The following is a 20,516-nucleotide window of genomic DNA, read 5'->3' on the forward strand; positions in this document are numbered from 1 at the left end:
TCTTCCAGGTGTTCCCCAATCAGGGAAATAAACTGTGCTTTGATGTTTATCAGAGAGATGAAAGCAGGGTGTGTGTATGAACCCTCTGTATTTCAGGAAATTAGCTTGTCTTGCCAGCTGGTCAAATGACCACACATCTTATTGTCTAGGAAATTGGGGTTATTGGCAAGTTTCACATCTGTGGAGTTTCCCTGGGAATTGAATATGTTACCTCCTCAGTGAAAGAAAGGTCAAGCCTGTTTTTTTTTCTAGCAAGGGCAGAGCCAGATATTGTATATGGATTTCATACTTATTTGGTTCATTTTAAACCCAAACACTTCTATATTTCTGAAAATTCTTACCACACTTACATGGCTTATAGAGTGGGAAGGCACTCAGCAGCCTCCTGGACTCTGAAGAGACAAGGAAATCAGGGGGAAGGAAGAACAGCCCGGGTTCACATACATTACTGGAATGCTGAAATTCTGCCATCTTGTCTGTATCCCATAGAGATTCTTTTATCTATTAGCCAGTCGTTGCTAGCTTTCAAGGCCTGCAGATGGAACAGGAATCTCCCTGCAGCCTTGCAGACTGATTGCCTTGGTCTCCAGCAGCCAGTTGTAACAAGTGTTGTTTTTCGTGTGCTTTTTGTCCCCCTCCGATTAAGGCAATCACGTTGGGGTAGCTTAGGCAAGCCTGCTATAAGTCATGCTGGCTCCTCTTGTGCCCTCAGGCGATCACGTTGGGGTAGCCTAAGGCAAGCCTGCTATAGGTCATGCTGGCTCCTCTTGTGCCCCGTCCGGCACCAGCAATAAGTAGGGTGTTCAGCTCCTCAGCAGAAGAAAGCCCTCGCTGTCTCCTAAAATGGCCGCCGCTGTTGAAGACAGCCTCTATCTATAACATTGTTGTTGTTCTTCTCCAGAAAGGGTTAGAATATAGGGAAGAACAGTGAAAGAATTATAGGAAGTATATAGAAGTAGTTAAGATAGAAGATATATGAGGTTGAATAAGGAATTTAGAGTTTTAAAGATTAGATAAAGGCAAAGCCTGATCTAAGCTGCTCTCCCTGGGCAGGGAAAGAACTGAACAGGGCGACTCCCACAGGCAAGAGACAGGAAGTGGGAAAAAAAGTTCCTGCCTCCCTGATTGGACAGTTGGAATCACCCAGCAAGATGTCATCCGCCTCAGAGGTAGAATGACCATTTAACAGCACCATTTTTAGTCCGCAGGGCCTGTAAAACGGAGCTCTTCCGCCAGGCTTTCGAGTAGGCGCCGCCGCCACCATTATTTCATCAACACTTTTTCCATCACCGCACCCTTACCACCGCTGGTGCGGGTATCTTCGGGGGTGCGAGACGTACCTGGCGGATGACAGGGTTGTGGGGACATATACGGGGTTGTGGGGACATACGGTCATTGTATTGTTATAACATCTGTAGAACACCATCTTGATCTTATGAATTGGAGTGAGTTGTAGAGCATCAATATTTTATTAATTGTATTATGTTGTATATTGTATTGTATTTTTATACTGTTCTTATTGTTTTTATCAGACATTTTATGCCCTTGTTAGCCGCCCTGAGCCGCTGGGGAGGGCGGGATACAAATCTAAAGAATAAATAAATAAATAAATGACACAGTGGAAATCCAAAAAATATTTCTTCTTTAGATGTATTGTATTGTTCACTAGAATAAAAACTGTTAAGAGAAAAAAGTCTCCTCAGTCTCAAAGCTGAGGTGAGGAAAAAACAGAGAACAGCAGTGGAGATCTTCTCTTCGTGGTGGCATAAACAGAACTGAGGGAGTAGTTTCCCTCCTCCTGGTCATGTGAGCTTTTTGGCGGGAAAGCGCCAGAGAGAGGAAGGGCGCTCCTAGTCTATTAGAAAGTTTGGAAATCTTTTCCGTGGCTGGCCTGGGACTGCACAGAAGCCACAACGATGAACACTAGATCAAATAAAAGTGTATGCTGGAACTGTGGAGTCTTATCTGTTAAAAGAAAGTCACCTCCTCATTTAGCAAGCATCATCAGCTCAATATTTAGAGTAACTAGCTTGTATTTCTGAATATATGCAGAAGTAAAATAGCCTTTGGCTTTTTGTTAAGATTTAATATTGTATTGCATGTGACTGCAGATGGTACAGCTGTGCCTTGAGTGTGACAAAGTCTCTACATTACTTCAAGTGCTGGATTTTACTCCTACTAGTGCTCAGAAGACGTTGATTTTCACCAGTTCTAAGGAAGAAACAGATATGGTTTTCAAGGTATTTCTCCCTGAAAAACATGGATTTACAGGAAAAGCTCTTATGGACACAAAAATCTTGTGGGAAGTGTCACTCTCCCAAGCGTCATGAGCTGAACTCTAACTTAAAAATTGTTTGAGAAGTTCTAGAGATGTGAACAGTTTTTATGGTATAAACGACAGGCCTCTTTTTATCATAGAATAGATCTATGAAAAGTCACTCGTGATCATTTCTTCTCACCTTCATAATTATTGGATAGATAAATAGCTGGGTCGGAAATACAAGGTTATTTCAGAAAGGTTTTTTCCTGGTCCATACAATGGCAAATCTATTACCAATCTCCCCATCTGTAAATATATTCTTGAGTCTTTGGATGGGTCATACTGTACTAGGGTTGCCAGGTCCCTTCGTCTTGCCAACGAGATTTGAGGGGCATTCCGGGAATGGTTGGGGAGTGGGGACGTCTCTGATGTGCTGACGTCACCCAGAAGTGACGTCATCATGGTGGTGCCGTGGGGGACCCATCGCTCTCCAGCCCCTGCTGAGCAACCAGCCCCTCCCAACCCCCAGGACCCCAACAGAGAGGCGGCGGTAGCAGTGAACTACCTCCTTCCTGCCAAGCCAGCTGGTGAGGAAAGTCCCAGGGGCCAGCTGGGCAGAATGACGCCTTGGCCCTAGGAAGATCGAGCAGCGGGTGGAGTTGGTGGTTGGGGCTCCTTGTCTGAATGGGCTAGAGGACAGAGGAGAGAGACCCCACCTGGGCAAGATGGGCCCAAAGCAAGTCAGCATGCAAAGAAGGGCGGCACAGCCTGACAGCTGCACTAGCTGGCATCAGAGCAGTTGGCTGACACCAGTCTGTCCCAACCCACAGTGTCAGGACTTAAATAAGGGGGTGGAGCCAGGGGGCGGAATGAGGGGTGGTGAAAGGAGGGCACAGGGGGGTAAAAGGAGGTAGCCCCGACAGGTCAGGGAGGAAGGCTGGTGGCTCAGAAGGACCATAGAGAGGGGTTGCGGACCAACAGGTCCGAGTGGGGTGAAGATGGTGAAGTAACCTTCCCCCTCTTGGCCCATCTGAGACCTTGGGCAACCTCCAGGGGAGGGAAAAGATCTGCCCCAGTAACAGATGGGGTTCCACCGAAGGCAGAGATGAGGCATGACATGCTGGGGCAGGAGCAGCCCTGACAGATACAATGATGTCACTTCCATGTGGGGGCAGGGTTTCCCCCGCCAGCCAGCTGGCTGTTGGCAGGTAGAAGCTCCAAAAACAGGGATTCCCTGCCTGGACCTATATTGTACTATTGTATGTGTGTTGTTGGCCATAGAAACTGAGTAATGATGCATAACATCTTTCTATGCTTGCGTCTGTTGTGGAATGAGTAGAACCTGCAGATACTGCCTACTGCATATTAACATTATGCACTGTCACAATTACGCTTTTTATAATTCTTTCTGCTGTTCTTTTTTGACGTAATGTTTAAATTTTTGAACTTGTTTTTTTTACCTATATTGTACTATTGTATGAGTGTTGTTGGCCATAGAAACTGAGTAATGATGGATAACATCTTTCTATGCTTACGTCTGTTGTGGAATGAGTAGAACCTTCTGCAGATACTGCCTACTGCATATTAACATTATGCACTGTCACAATTACGCTTTTTATAATTCTTTCTGCTGTTCTTTTTTGACGTAATGTTTAAATTTTTGAACTTGTTTTTTTTTAAGTGTGGGTACAAAGGAGCTTGTGAGTCCCTCTAAGTTTTCTCATTCTTATGCCACACAGATTGCTGCTACTCAGTCACACCTCCTCCTCCTGCTATCCTTGTCTATACAAGACAGGTGGCTGTGATAACACTGCCATTGCAGATGGCTGTTTTCGTGCCAGAGCAAAATTTGAAACAAAAAGTCATATGATGAGACCAGCCAGAATAACACTAAATAATGTGCAGGCTTTTGAGTTCTCCAGAACTCTTCATCAGGCTGGATTTTAAACAAGAAGTGTGTTTGGGGAGCACATGGGAGAGTTTTCAAGCCATGATCTATATAGAAGTGGGTGGTCCAGTAGGTGCAGCATTTTCTCCTTTCTGAAGAAGAGCTGCTCGGGAAGAATTGAAGGTTTTTAGCAGCTTTTCTGGAGTTTTAAATTGCTGGTTATATACTGATTTTAATTGGATTTGTTTGATATTTAAAAAACACACCTATAAACTGGTTTTTTTAAATAGTCTGGGAAATACTCCTAAATAACAGACTGCTACTTTCTGTTATCCGCTTTCTGTTATCCCATTTGTGGGAGAAGAATGCTAACATCTTTTGCATCTTCCCCATCTTTCTAGTTGTCCTGAAAAAAATGCATCTTGGGTTCTAACCCAGCCATTGAATGCCAATGCACAAGAGCATTCTCTGGTATTGTAATTCTGTTCTGATTGTAATCCCCATTATTTGAAGCCATTCTCATTTTCCTGACCAGGCAGTGGAGAGCACTTCAATATTTTGCTTGCGAGTACAGCCAGGAATTGATTTTGATTATGTTGTAGCACAGTGGAACAAAAAAATTAGCTCTGGCACACATGCTGTGTTAGGTAAGTGTTTTCTTCTTGTCAAGTGGGTTTTGTCAAGGATCCTTGCTAGATTGTAAGATCTTTGTTACTTTTGTTGTCCCTGATCAAGATTTAATTTGGCATCTATATAACTTACAGAATTCGATGACAAAATGGTATTTTATGGATTTTAGCAGTTTATAAAATATTTCATACTAGAGTTTTATGGGGAGAAAGAACACAGTTACCAGGGACAGACTGTATGGTAGAACTAGATGTTGATATTTTCTGCTTCCATTTTATGTTATTTTATAACCTTTATGAATATTTCTCATATGATGATAATGTGAAAGATGGGGCTGCCATATGGGTGTCTACCAGTGACATTTTATGTAGAGTATGGAATTGCAGAAGTGCTCCCACAACTTTAAAATATCAAAATGTGAGATGGTGCCCAGCTTTGTTAGGAGCCCAGCTATAAGTGAATGCTGGTCTGATCCTTTTGACTTTTCCACTTTTGTGTAACAGCTGCAACATATGAGAGACCTGCCAGTTACTTTCCCCCCCTTTACAATTTCTGTTTTTCTTTGCAGTTTTAACTGACGACTGCATGTCAGCTCTAGGAATTACTGATGCAACGCGTGTCATCCATTTCAGTTTTCCCACCTCCCCAAGAGCTTTTGGTGCGCGTTTGTACGGCATGTCTGCTAACTTCCAGAATTCAGTAGAAAAGGTCTGCATAAACCAAAAGTGAACCAGATATCATTGTGAGACAACATTTTGAATGTTTTTGGAGGAAAACACCCAACAGTTTAGCTCAACTCTGGCTGCCCCTTCTTGCATCTTTCTGCCTTTATGTCCCAGTAGATTCCTGCCTGTGGCTTTTCCACTATCACCCCCAGCTGCCCAAAGGTCTCCTCTCTCAAATGCTTTGCTCACACTTTTGACTTTTCTAATGCCTGAAACCCTCTCCAAGAAGACCCATGTGGTGTCCACTCCTTTGAAATCCATCCTCAGTTGCATCTGCTGACATTTGTCCTTCCTTCCCCCCCCCCCCCCCCCCCCCAGCCTTTCTTCTCTTGTCCCAATGTCAAAATGTACATTGTAGGATTCTTGGAGTCCTTTCTTGTCTCCCTTGCTGTTCAACTGCTCTCTTGCACCCTGTTCAATTGATGGCACTGTATCATAACAAAGACTGAAGGAAGGTTATTTTTCTCATTTCCTCTTGCTTTTAAAGGTTTTGTCTCTGCAACAAGGAGAACCAAAGGCAAAATCCATCTTGTTGTTGACAGAAAAGACTGCATGCCATGCTGCTGGGGTGCTGCGTTATTTAGAACGCACAAATGCCAAAATCCCACCCGAGTTGTATGACTTTATAGCTGGAGTGCTTGAAGCCAAAGAAGACAGTAAGAGTGGGCGGCCACTCTGTCACTACCTTAAAACATTTGGCATTTGCAAGTAAGAAAATACCAAGCTTCTCTTAAAGAATTGCAGTGACTTCCCTTTGGGGAGGGGCCATGGCTCTGGGGCAAAGCATCTGCTTGACATTCAAAAGGTCACAGGTTCAATCCCTGGCATTTCCACTCAAAGGATCAGGTAGTAGGTGATGTGAAAGACATCTGCCTGAAACTCTGGGTAGCCACTGCCTGTTTGAGTAGACAATACAGAACTTGGTAGACCAAGAGTCTGATTCAGTATAAGGCAGCTTCATGTGTTCTCCTAGTTTTTCCAATGTACCATGTTAGGGTGTTGCAAAACTAAACAAAATTTGTCTGCTATCTGCATTTTTTGATAATGCTTTCAGTTATTGGTTATTCCACCCCTACCCTGATAATGCAAGGGGTCTGTTCCACTAGCAGTAACACAGTGCTTGGTGAGGGGTAGTCTGTGTTGAGAAACTGCAGCTCCTTTTGGTGGCTTGTTCTGTAGTATCGCAGTCCAGACTTCCAGGAATGTAACTGGGAAGGGAAGCAACAGAAATGGGGGGGAGGGGGGGTATAAATCCTGTAAGGATGGGGGAGCCTGGTTTTTGAGATGCTGGTGTGACTCATGGGCTGCATTCAGGTGTCATTAACAACTCTGCAGAAAGCTTGCCGATCTCACAGTAATCCCTGTTCTGCCAAATAAGGGTTTTTTTTACTTACTATGTAGAAATAATCTTGGTGTATATTGTGCCTTCTGTAGCGGTAGTTTGTTATAGTGTAGTATATTCAAAATGAAGATATGATCTGCACTATTTTGGCCCACTTGAATAATGAAAGTAAGGGTTCTGTAATAAGCACAGAGATTTTCTACAGTGTTTGGGAAATGGGTTTTAAATCTTCAGGCAATCCACATTTCTGAATAAGTTCTGTTAAATATGGTTCATCCCAGCACCAGAGGTTCGGAGTTTGGGGGTGCTCCTGGATCCCTCCCTTACCATGGAGGCCCAGTTCGCGGCCACTGCCAAGTCAGCCTTTTATCATCTTAGGCTGATTAGGCAGTTGGTTCCCTTCCTCGACCGTGCTGACCTGGCTACAGTGATCCACGCGATGGTCACCTCGAGACTAGACTACTGTAATGCTGACTACATGGGGCTGCCTTTGTCGCGGATTCGGAAGCTACAGCTAGTGCAGAATGCCACGGCCAGGCTGTTGATGGGTCTCCCTAGATGAGAGCACATCCAGCCTGTGCAGAGGACACTGCAATGGCTGCCAATAGCATACCAAGTCCGCTTCAAGGTGTTGGTTCTTACCTTTAAAGCCCTATATGGCTGGGGTCCAACATACCTACGGGACCGCCTTTCCCCGTATATACCCCAGAGAGCACTACGGTCTGGGTCTCAAAATCGGTTGACCCTCCCTGGCCCGAGGGAGGCCAGGTTAGCTGCTACTAGGGCCGGGGCCTTTTCGGTGGCGGTCCCTACCTGGTGGAACGAGCTCCCGGAGGAGATAAAGGCCCTGCGGGACCTTTCGCAGTTCCGCAGGGCCTGCAAAACAGAGCTCTTCCGCCAGGCATATAATTAGGGGCCGCCGCCACCACCACAGCGCACGGCCCACAAAGTCATCATTGAGCAGCTGCCATAAGAGTTGACGAGCAGAGTAACATCTAGGTACTTTTATGCTGGAAGCTGGAAATCCATCTGAAAGCATTCCTCTTGATTGAATTTTAACCACCGCCAGCACTTTGTAATGTGTTATTTTAATTGTTATGTTTTAACCTGTATTATGTATGTTTTTATCATGTATTTATGTTACTGGAAGCCGCCCTGAGCCTGCTTGCACGGAGGGCGGGGTATAAATCAGACAATAAATAAATATAAAATCCAGATTTAACAGAAGCTTTATGTGGCTGAAATGTCCTTTGCTCGATTTTTTTTCATAACAGATGTGAACTCTCCTCCTACTTTGACAGTGTTTGTTAAATATGGTGGTGGAAAGTGCCATCAAGTCACAGCTGACTTAGGGCGACCCTGTAAGGTTTTCAAGGCAAGAGACATTCAGAGATGGTTTGCCATTGCCTGCCTCCACATCATGACCCTGGTCTTGCTTGGAGGTCTCCCATCCAAATACTAGCCAGGACCGACCCTGCTTAGCTTCCAAGATCTGAGGATATCACAGTAGCCTTGGCTATCCAGGTCAGGGCAAGTTAAATATATGAAAGGTAGGGCAGGGGGAGAGAAACTCAACCCAAAATCAGCTGCGAACCGAGAGGGTCAAGCTACAAACTATATAATAAAAAAATACAAAATGTTTGCTGGGTGTACACATAATTAAAACATACAGCGGTTAAAAGAAATAGTCTAAGTTTCAAACTTAAAAGGCTTGTACAACCAAGTTAGTTATTATACAAATACAATTGATGGGTGAACCCATCGTCGCCATCTCCCGGGTAAGTGAGGGATCTACGGGGGGTGGCAGAGGCTTGGTGGGGGGGAGAGCCTCCCCCCATCTCTTTGCCCTCTTTCTTTCCCTCCTTTCCTTCCCCTTTCCTTTTCCTCCTTTTCTTTCTCTCTCTCTCTCTTCTCTTCCTTCCTCTCTTTTCCTTCTCTCCTTTTCCTCTTTCCATCCTTCTTTCCTTCTCTCTCTTTCTTTCCCTCCTTCTCTTCTTCTTTCTCTCCCTCTTTCCTTCCTTCTTTCTTTCTCTCTACCTCTTTCCTTCCTTCGTGCCTTCTCTCTACTCTCTCTCTCTCTTTCCTTCCCTCTTTCCTCCTTCTGCGGCCCAACTCTAGTGAGAAAGGGTTTAAACTTCGCTGCCCCCCCCCTCCGCTGGCTGGGGAAGGGAAGAGAAGGGGAGGCTTTTGAAGATGCCTCCCCCCCTTTTGCTTCCCCTTCTGACATCCCTTCCGGTGATGTCAGGGGGTGTTACATATGCTAATGAGCTATTATGCTAATTGTCTAGTATCTCATTAGCATACCATATGCTAATGAGCTCCTGCAGCTCTTTTTTTAACAAAATGACCCCTGTATATATATTAATTTTTTATGTGTACATTTTTGGATGTATGTCCTTGTAATATAAAGAATATTGACCCCTGAGGAAGGCCCGAAGGGGCCAAAATGCATATGGTCCTTAGGTCAAAAGATTTCACCCATCAATTGTATTTGTATAATAACTAACTTGGTTGTACAAGCCTTTTAAGTCTGAAACTTAAGACTATTTCTTTTAACCGCTGTATGTTTTAGTTATGTGTACACCCTAACAAACATTTTGTATTTTTGTATAATATAGTTTGTTGCTTGACCCTCTCGGTTCGCACCCAAGTTAAATATATACCTAGTAAAATTCTGATCTCTCCCACTTACAGTGCCATCCTAAACAAGCTTTCATCCTTTTAAACTTGACTTCAACAGATTTAGAAAGATTGTTTTATCCTATGTCAGCTGCAAAAAGGATGTCATCCCTGAAAGCAGAAGAGGCATAATTCTTGTCTGGTGGCAATGTATATTAGCTAAAGCAGGATAAGATAACTTGCTGAAGTTTGCTAAAACTCTTGGAACCCTCTGTGTGAGTTGGACCCAAGAACTGTCTGTCTCAGAGGAGCCCCCTTTTGGTGGTTGTTTTTTTTTTGCATGAACTAAGTGTTCTAATCATGCCTTATGATTTGGAAGGAGGCAGATTCAGCAATGACTCACACCCAGCATCCTGTTCCGAGGACAAGTAGTTGTGTTGCATTGTTCCATCATGAGTGGTTGAAGGACCTGGCTGCATCTAATGATAATCCAGTCACTTCACTCTGTGAAGGATGGAGGGCCTGGTGGTGGATCAGGCAAAAATACTCAGAGCAACTTCCTATTGTGACTGGAGGCTCTGGGCTCACAGGATAATGTAGCTAATTAATCAATCAGGGCCCATTATCCCCAGCCACCCGCCCACCCCGACACAGTTTGGAAATTCTGCACGACTCTGTAACATCGTATTTCACCAATGAGGAGCTGCTTCTGCTCTGTTGGCTGTTTCTCATGGTTGCCGTACAGGCTGTCATACTGGCTTGTGCACCTCCTTGTCCTTTCCAGCCATGTGTTTTTGCTTTTCCTGATCTGCAAATGTTTTTACTGCCTTTGTCTCTTCAGCATAGTTCATTCCTGTTGATTAAGACTATCACTTTATGAACATTGCAGGGATAAAAACCGCTGTCCAGATCGACATAGAATTAATTTGCAAATAGATTCGCCCCGAAAGGTGACGGATGAAACTCTGCCTACTGCGGGAAATGTCACGGTGAGTTAATAAAACTTTTTTTTTTAACTTTGCATCTTCAATATGTTATAGTTAGCCACATCAGTCGGATGGAGAAGGCCTAGATCCAGCATTAGTCTCTGGAAGCGGGCCTGAACGTGCCACAGTTGCCTAAAAAGCATGGGGTTGGCAAGCAATTGAAGGAGCGAATCTGGGATAAGCAGGGTGGGGGGGGAGGGCTGAGCCCTCCATCTTCCCACAGCTGATGATCTTCGACGTGGTCTCTGTGCTTCACACCCATGGGATCTAGTGCGCACGCGCTGGATCGATCGGCATTGTAGCAAGCTCTCAACGGATTTTCGCGCCCAGACCTCGGGCATGCGCAGGAACCCCACCGCGCATGCCCAGAGTGGTGGGCGCGGAAATCCCGCCAGTTCCTTTCTTACCGCCACATTGGAAAGACCTTTTCTTCGTCGGTCTGATCGGTTACTCTTTTTTGGCTATTTGCCTCACGGCTCTTCGGATTTTTTCCTCAGTTTATTCTTTTTTCTTAGTCTTTATTCGTTTGTTCTTCAAAAAGTTTTTTAAAAAAAGACTTTGTTTTCTGTTGAGGGGGAAGTGGCCGATTTACCTCAGTTTGGCCTTTGGCCTCTCCCACCCACACCCCCTTCTTTCTTCTCCATTTTTATCTTTTATGGAGAAGAAGTGGGGCTTTTTGAACCGTTGTAAGGGTTGCAGATAAGGAGTGCAGTATCTTTAGTACACAGGCAATAGCCAGCTGCGGTGGCTCAAGTGGTTAAGACGCTGAACTGCAGGCTGTGGAAGGTCGGTAGTTCAGCAGTTCGAGACCCAAGTGCCACATGACGGAGTGAGCTCCTGTCTCTAGTTCCAGCTCCTGCCAACCTAACAGTTCGAAAGCAAGAAATTGCAAGTAGATAAATAGGTACCACTCCAGTGGGAAGGTAACAGCGTTCCGTGCACCTTGGTGTTTAGTCATGCCGGCCACATGACCACGGAAACGTCTTCGGACAGCGCTGGCTCTTCAGCTTTGAAACGGAGATGAGCACCACAACCCTAGAGTCGGATTCGACTGGCTTTCGAGCAAGGGAACCTTTACCTTTACCTAAGGGTTGCGGCAGTAAACTTGCTTCACCTGACCGCCACACCCTCTGTATTTTTTGTCTGGGGGAATCTCACCAACCTGAGTCTTATTGGCACGGTGCTAGGTTTTCGAACCAGACACGAAAGAACTGAGGTGCGCGCCTTAAAGTGGCGCTACTTGAGCTGGCGTTACACACACACCCCCTCAGTGATGGAGTCTGAGAGACCATTGATATCGACGGCTCTAGCATTGAGGCTTGCCTCCGACATCGGCCAACCAACATCGAAACCACCGGCATCGAAGGCGCAATCTTCCGCTTCCACTCTGGTGAAGAAGTCCAAGCCAAGTAAGGAGCACAAGTCCGCAAAAAAGGGCTCCTCTAAGTTCCTAAAGGCGGCAAAGAAGGGGAAGGTAGCGGTGTCTGCACTGGGTAATGCCCCAAACGTGCTGTATAGAAATATTCCTATAGACCCTTGCCTTCCCCCTTGGAATGTATCTTGCAATCCCCTGCTGTGTTGATTTCCTCTTGAAGCCAAATGGGCTTAATAGCCCTGCCATATACTTCACACTTCCATGCTGGCAGCTACCAGATGGCCCTGCCGAAGCATGTCAGAAACGCACGTAGCCCATGGGTAGGTTGGGGTGGAGACCACATGACTGCAGGTGTGGCCTTCAGAGGCTCTGACCATTCAGAAATAGTAGCCATGACAACTCTACCATTGGGCACACCCAGGTCTACTTCAATTGGCTCCTGGCCAGAGCTAATTTGAAGACTGGAATTACCCTATATCTGCTTAAACCCAATGAGAGGATCTCTCTCTCTCTCTCTGTTCCTGGTTGTGAGATCTTGGATGGACACTTAAATGCTCTTGTCCTGCCATGTGGTCTGAGGCAGAACAAAGAACTCTTTTGTGCAGCTGAGCACATGGCTGCATGCTTACAAAGATGGACTTCTTGCTCCAAATCCCTTGGGGCTATTGGACTCTTACTATGGACTATTCTGGACTGATAACTGTTCCTTACTTGGTAAATATGCTTCTATTGTGTAGTAAGGCAAAACATTGCCTAGGCTGTTCTTTTAAATCCTTCTAGTCTGATTGCAAGTTCTCTACTGAATAAACCTTATTCTTGTTTATAAATAGTGTCTGTTTGATGTGTGACTGCACTCCCAGCTAAATCCTGTTGTCTGAACTGCTGACCAATTGTGCTACCCTGTAAGATTAACTGTACAGCTCTGGACAGAGTTGCTAATGTGTAAAACCCACATACCAACTGAGATTCTGGGAACCTCTAATCTCAGGTTGGTAAGGGTTTACGCTGAGAGGTTCCTGGTGGCTATTGTTCTTAAATTCAGAGAGGTTATCTCTCTGGATTCTGGGTGTAATATATTGTTCCAGTGTAGAATTCTTTCCCTCCCATTCCTGGACTGGTCTGGGGGGGCAGAGAATCTACACACGTGCCTCCCGCTCCAATGGCAGTATAGATACCGGAGGTCCATGCCCCCCCCACCAATACCGACCTTTCAACTATTGGACTCTCCTATACGACAACTGGAGCATCCTTACTCCGATATCGAGACGGTCGAGCTCCTAAGTCGTCTGGTGGATGCAGAGCCTTCTCTATCTCCCTCCCTGTCATCGACATTGACGGTGGCAGAGGCTCCCGACATCGATTCATGTTGGAATTGACACGCTTCTAGCAGCACACAGCGTCACCCTCCACGTCTGCACCTTGAGCCTGTCGATATCGATGACCGAGATTATAGGGACCGCTCTCAAAGGCAGACTACTGCTTTGTCTCCGAGACGTCCCCGATCCAGAAGTCGATCCCCCCAGGCCTTTCTCCCCCCCACCACCACCTCTGTCTTGGGATCAACGCCAACTGAGGTATCTCTATGGGGCTTATCCGCCATCCATGCCGTGGTTGACTCCGGTGGGTTATTCCGACTGGGATCGTTACTCATCTCACTGTGCCCACAGATCAAGGTCGCCCTATAAATCTAGACCTTCAGCATCTCTGTCTCGTCCTCTGGCCGACGATCCTTCCCACCATGTTCCAGAACTCAGTCGTCCTCCCAATCCCCAAGTTGTACCACCAAAACCTTCAACCAGTCAAACCGAGGTCACTCCAGTCCAAATGCCAGATCAGGACTCCTCTGATTCTGCGGAAGAGGATTCGGATACGGAGGGCTCAGAGGTTCACACCTCCCCTGACCACAAGTCTCCTAACCAAGCTGTCGCAGATGACCTACCTATATCACCATTCGACAATCTCACGTCTTATACAGACCTTGTCAAGAGAATGGCCCATTCTCTAGGCCTCTCAGTCATTCATCAACAACCGCAGGTGATAGATGCAGCCTTCGATATCGTGCAACTGGATACCTCCACTACCATAGCATTACCCATGTCTGTGGTCCTTTTACAAGCTGCAAAAGCACCATGGGAGAAGCCTTCATCAGCCCCAGTGTCAATAAGATGCCTGGACCACATGTATAGAGTCCAGGAAACCGGAGCTGAATTTTTATTCTCCCACCCTCAGCCAAACTCGATGGTTGTAACATCCTCCTCCAAGTCCAAACGGACACACTCTGCACCTTCTGACAGGGAGAGTAAAAAATTGGATGCGTTTGGCAGACGCTTCTACTCCACGGGAGCGTTGGGAGTAAAAACCACTAATTACTTAGCCTGCATGAGCAGATATCAATACACTCTGACTCATCTTCCCAATGACAAGCTTCAGGCAGCCAGAGTTATCCAGAAAGAAGGTATGGTATTGGCGAAGCAGCAGATCAACACTTCTAAACATGCCTTAGACGCTTCCTCAAGAATGATGGCCTCAGCGATAGCTTAAAGGAGGCATTCCTGGCTCTGTAATACCAATCTTCCACAAGATACTAGGTCTTATGTCGAAGACCTCTCCTTTGATGGCCTTGGTCTCTTCAACAGCACCACCAATACCATACTCCAAGATATGGATAAGAACATAAAGGCTTCTCGCGCTCTAGGAGTGTCATCCTCCACGAGGCAACAATATCGCCCTCGCACTTGGTCTAAACCCTGGCAGAAGCACACCCCAAGTTGTCAGTCTCCTGACAGACAATGGAGACCGCGTACGTCGTCGGGAGGCCAAAAACCCACCTTTCAAAAACCCAGGTTTGGATCCGGACAACAGTCGTCTCGCATCAAGCGGGCGAAGTCTTCCAAGCAGGGCTTTTGACTTCCCTCCCACCGAGTCAGCTCAAACTATCTTCCTTCCTTTACACCTGGCGTCATATCACCACGGACGAGTGGGTGCTGTCCATCTTGACCCAAGGCTACCGTATCCAATTCCACCAGAACCCCATTACACCTGTCTTCGTCTCCACACCCCCTTCCCCACCTCTCCTACAAGAAGTCTCCGTCCTTCTGCACAAGGGAGCCATCGAGCCGGTACCACCACATCTCCATGGGAAGGGGTTCTATTCCCGCTATTTCACAGTTCCAAAGCAGGATGGAGGAGTTCGACACATTAGATCTAGGGCTCTGAACTGCTTTGTGACCTACCACCGCTTCTGCATGGTGTCCTTGCAGCAGATTATGCCACTTCTCCGGAAAAACATCTGGATAGCCACCCTCGACCTCCAGGACGCATACTTCCACCTCACCATCCACCCCTCCCACCGCCAATACCTACGCTTCGCAATTGGTGAACAGCATTACCAATAAGCAGCCCTGCCATTCGGCCTTTCGAGCGCCCCAAGAGTCTTCACAAAGACTATGATTGTGCTTGCGGCTTTCCTTCGTCTCAAGGGTATCCATCTACCCGTATATCGACGATTGGCTCTTGGTAGCACCCTCCAAAGACGCCCTGGTCTCAAACATCAACGAGACCATGGCACTCTTGGGAAACCTAGGCCTACAAGTCAATCGGAAAAAGTCTCATCTTCAACCGGTCCAGAAAATACAGTACATCGGTGCTCTACTGGATTCCAAGACATGCATGGCTTACCTGCCACAAGACAGAGTGGCAGACATCATTTACTTAGCCAACGTCGTTCATACCCAGCCTTCGGTCACGGCTTTCCAAATACAGAGATTACTCGGTCTTATGGCTGCAACTACGTCAGACTTCGTCTTTGCCAGATTAAAAATGTGTTGCCTACAACTGTGGTTTATCCGCAAGTACGACCCAACAAAAAACGCACATACCCCCGTCCTAACCCATCCTCCCAACCTACGAGACTCTTTATTTTGGTGGACTGTCCCTTCCAATCTCTTCCAGGGAGCACCTTTCCATCTTCCATCACCCCAAATCACCCTAACCACGGATGCTTCCCTGTTGGGCTGGAGTGCCCACATGATGGGTCTTTGTGTCGGAGCAAGTGGTACACCCACAAACAAAGGCGGCACATAAACTTCCTGGAACTGCTTGCAATACAGTTCGCTGTCACGATCATCAGCGACAAAGCGGACTGGATCCTGATAACGCCGTCGTGGCCGAGGCAGCCATGGTTCTCGACCATCCTCGATTTGTCAGCAGGGGTATACCACCAATTTCCTCCGGCACAGGACCTCCTCTTCCTGTCCGACTCCCCTCTCCTGTACCACGACGTGCCACGCATGAAATTAACAGTGTGGAGAATACCGTCAACAGTTTTTCCACCCGTGTAGCAAATGTTTTATTAAACGCCAGAAAGCCTGCTATGCGAAAGTCCTACCATTACAAATGGCAAAGATTCTGTTCCTCCTTGGGTGACGATGCCCCTCGAGCCACCTCCGTGGGTCTCGAGAAAGTTTTCCAATTCCTCCTGTCCCTCGCTGACTTGGGACTTTCTCACTCCTCGTTAAAAGTTTATTTGGCCGCACTTTCGGCCTACCATGCTCAAGTTGATGGATGCACACTGTTTTCGCATCCCCTCTCAAAACGTTTTTTGAAGGGACTGTTGCACCTATACCCTCCCATCAAAACTCCTGTCGTTCCCTGGGACCTCCCTCTAGTTCTTCGTCAGCTCACGAGGAAACCCTTTGAGCCACTCGCAACTTGCGACCTGAAATTCCTGTCGTGGAAGACGGCCTTTCTGATTGCTGTCACCTCTGCGAGGCGAGTTGGAGAAATACTGGCTTTCAGACATGACACGCCTTACTTGTCCCTTTTGCCAGACAGTGTCCACCTCATACCTGACATCTCGTTCCTGCCAAAGGTAGTGTCAGAATTCCACCTACAGGCAGACGTCTTCCTCCCGGATTTTTTCCTGGCTCCGACATCCTCAGACTGTTACACACCTTGGATGTGAAATGTGCGCTCCTGTTCTACCTGAACAGGACCTGCCCAACGAGACGTCACTCCCAACTGTTCGTTTCCTATGCACCAGCAAGGCTGGGGACTCGCATCACGGCTCAGCGCCTCTCAAAGTGGATTGCGGGTCTCATCCACCTCTGCTACCTGATCGACAAACAGCCATTGCCTGGCCCTATCAAGGCCCATTGAACCCGAGCTGTTGCGACTTCCACTGCCTTCCTCCAGGGAGTTCTGTTAGTGGACATTTGCAAAGCCGCTACGTGGGTGACACCTAACACCTTCATAAGGCACTACGCCCTAGACGTCCGTAAAAACTCTAGTACCAACATGGGACATCACATCTTGTCTTCGGCTATGCAGTAAGGACCTGCCAGCACCCTCCTCCAGGTAGGCCACTGCTCGCTAATCTCCCATGGGTGTGAAGCACAGAGACCACGTCAAAGGTAAACAGGTTGCTTACGTGTAACTGGTGATCTTCAAGTGGTCATCTGTGCATTCACACCACCTGCCCTCCTTCCCCGCTGCTGTCAGCTTCTACATTTTTCATACGGGTTGATTCGCGGTGGTTTGAAGGAACTGGCGGGATGTCCGCACCGACCCCTCTGGGTATGCGCGGTGGGGTTCCTGCGCATGCCTGAGGTCTGGGCGCGAAAATCTGTTGAGAGCTTGCTACAATGCCGATCGATCCAGCACATGCACACTTGATCCCATGGGTGTGAATGCACAGACGACCACTCGAAGATCACCAGTTACAGGTAAGCAACCTGTTTTTTCTGCAGCTCCTTTCCACATAGACTTTCTCTGTAGCCAGGACACAAATACTGGAACTGATCCTGGCAGAGAGAGAGAGAGAGAGAGAGCGAGCAGCTTTTTGGGAAAGGGGGCTCAGTGAGTTAAGCCACAGGAAAGTTCTTGTTTCCTCACCCTTGTTTTGCTGTTTAGATGAGACCCTCCCAAACTCCACTTTACATATGATTGTGGCAGGTCCGCGGTTAATACCTATCTGTCATAGCTGTGTCTAGTTTAGCCCTAAAAGACTAGCCGGAAAAGGGAATGGGAGTGGAGAGAAGTGGTAATGAAGAGAGATCAGTTGGAGAATGTCAGCATCAGAACTGGTGTAACAAATGTATAAATTCGATAACTGGCAGAAATCTGTATTGCCTTTTTTTGGAAATGTGCAGGGCTCTCCTTTTTACATGCATTTCTGCCATTTCAGATGCTACCACTTTTTATTGTCGATGCCACACGGTACTTTGGCCGCATAGTAGGTAAACTAACGGATCAGTATACAACCCTTGCAGAAGAGCTGAATGAGTATTATAAGAAAACTAGTAATCTCATCTCTGTTGACACTGTGGAGAAGCTGGCAGTGTGCGGATTACAAGAAGAACATTTTTTCCACAGGTAGAATACTTAGATCAGTGTGCCCGCTGAAGTGCTTCCTAGTGCCCCACTTGTCTCTTCCCCAAAGTGATTGGTGAGATGTTTTTTGGAACTGGACACCAAGCCAAAGAATTTTCCATCACAGTTCCTAGCCTGCCTCTCACACTGGGATTTGCAGGAGGAACTTTTAAAAACTTGGGGATACAGTTTTGGGCCTAGGCCAGTGGCTGAGGAATGAGGAAAACCGACAGGGAAAGGACAGCTTACTTTTCAAAGAAAAAATAATATAGTATATTTATAAGGGGAAAAAACTGGGGTAAATATTGCCAGTGTGAGATTTCAGGCCTTAAACTGTGCATGCCAGGGAAAAAGATCCTTCCTGGGCAGGTTTATTACACACACACACACACACACACACACACACACACACACACACACACACATGGCTCTGTCAAGCCTGCTGGGATACTGTAACATCTTTTTACACTTGGTTACTTAGACAGGGGAATTTAAGATTTTATTCCTTTAATACATTCCTGGTAAATTAACCCATCAACAGTCCTTCTGTGTCACATAACCTACCAAAATCTTAACAGGCTTCTGCCTTCCCAGCCCACAGCCAGTGTTCTCTCTAAGCTTAGTTAGTGTGAGCTAGCTCATAGTTTTTTAGCCTCCAGCTCACATATTTTTGTCTTGGCTCAGGAAGGATGGCTCCAGAGCAGACTAATTTATGCAGCAGCCGAATCGCTCCCTCACAACTTTAATGCCAGTAGCTCACAAAGTAGAATTTTTGCTCACAAGACTCCGCAGCTTAGAGGGAGCATTGCCACAGCTCCTATCGGCTGTCTCAGAGAACCTCTCTCAGTGGCTCTTGTGCTGGATTAATCTTTCCTGCTCTGCTTGTCACTTGCCTCTTCTCCAAAGCAGAGATCTGCTCCTGGCTTCACTGGACTTGGAGGTGCTTCAGAAGACCCCCAAGAGGCATCAGCCTTGGGTCTGCAAGGAGCACTCATTCAGGAAGAGCTGCCTCCATCACAGGAGAACACTTGGGTTAGCACCTCCTAACATTCTTCACGGGTCCCACCTCTGACAGCAGCTATTTTTGTGGTGGGCACTGCCCTTTCCCATAATTCCAAATGTGCCCACAGGCTCAACAAGTTTGGGAACATCTGACTTCTGCAAAGAAATTATTGAACGATGAGACAGTCTAGATTTTAGCAGATTGAAGTCATTTTCCAGGACCCTTTTTTGTTTTCTCTTCAAGGGTTCAAGTACTGGAAGTGGGAGCAAAAGAAGAAAACTGTGTGTTTTATAGTGTTCATATCAGGTACATAGATGAAGGCCGATCTGGTCAGGTCCAGAATTATCAGTTGCTTCACTTGCCAGAGAAGTTTCAAGCCTTACCCCCTCAGGCTGTGGAATTTATTGTTTGTCGGGTTAAACCTATTGACAAAGAAACAGAGTGGCATCCAAAGGTAAGTTTGTTTATGTTTACTAAAGAATTACTAATCAAGTCCTGTTCCAGAAGTCATGGTGAACTATCCCACTAGAATACATTTATTTAATTAAGAATTTTTATCATGCTTCTCCATGATACAGAGCAGTTAACAAAGTTAACAGCAGTCAATGGTGGTGGGAAGTGCCATCAAGTTGCAGTTGACTTATGGCAACCCTGTAGAACCTTCAAGACAAGAGACAAATAGGTGGTTTGCCATTGCCTGCCTCTGCATGCAACCCTGGACTCCCATCCAAGTACTAACTAGAGCCGACCCTACTTTGCTTCCGAGGTCTGATGAGATTGGGCTAGCCTGAGCCACCCAATCAGCTTAGTCACCCAGCAAAATACCGTAGTCTGATAACGACCCCGGGAACCAAGACAATAAATAATCCCACTTTAGCATACACAATATTTGTCATGAACTTTAAAGCTTCAGGGTAACCAAAGTCTCCAATCTCAGGGAATAAAAATAGCAGGGCAAGAAGTAAACCAGGCAGTTGTTGCCTCCCTTTGTGTCAAGAGAATATAATCTGCATAAGGTGAGATTCTTTCTGTAACGCATTACCGTATCAAAATGGGAGATTTTGTCCCTTGGAGAAAAATAGGGTGGTCTGAATTTTTTTTAATGTGTTGATGTTTGTGTGATACATCTGCTATTCAAATGGTTCATCGTTGTGGCTTCTGTGCAGTCACACATGGGAATGCGCTTCCTCAGGCCAGCCACGGAAAACATTTCCAAGCTTTCTAATAGACTAGGAGCACCCCTCCTCCCTCTGGCGCTTTCCCGCCAAAACGCACACATGACCAGGAGGAGGGGCGCTACTCCCTCAGTTCTCTTTTTG

General features: G+C 46.5%; 1 protein-coding gene across 1 annotated transcript in view; it reads left to right on the forward strand.

The window, feature by feature from the left end:
* Positions 1 to 20,516, forward strand: part of TDRD12 (tudor domain containing 12) — a 65,499-nt gene that overhangs the window by 30,059 nt on the left and 14,924 nt on the right. Inside the window, exons 14-18 of the mRNA XM_015414832.1 lie at positions 2,112 to 2,240; positions 5,991 to 6,211; positions 10,354 to 10,453; positions 18,010 to 18,197; positions 19,441 to 19,651. Coding sequence (XP_015270318.1) covers positions 2,112 to 2,240; positions 5,991 to 6,211; positions 10,354 to 10,453; positions 18,010 to 18,197; positions 19,441 to 19,651 — 849 coding nt within the window. The remainder of the gene's footprint in view (positions 1 to 2,111; positions 2,241 to 5,990; positions 6,212 to 10,353; positions 10,454 to 18,009; positions 18,198 to 19,440; positions 19,652 to 20,516) is intronic.

The sequence above is a fragment of the Gekko japonicus genome, unplaced genomic scaffold (genome assembly GCF_001447785.1).
Source record: "Gekko japonicus isolate JY-2015 unplaced genomic scaffold, Gekko_japonicus_V1.1 scaffold1649, whole genome shotgun sequence".
NCBI lineage: Eukaryota > Metazoa > Chordata > Lepidosauria > Squamata > Gekkonidae > Gekko > Gekko japonicus.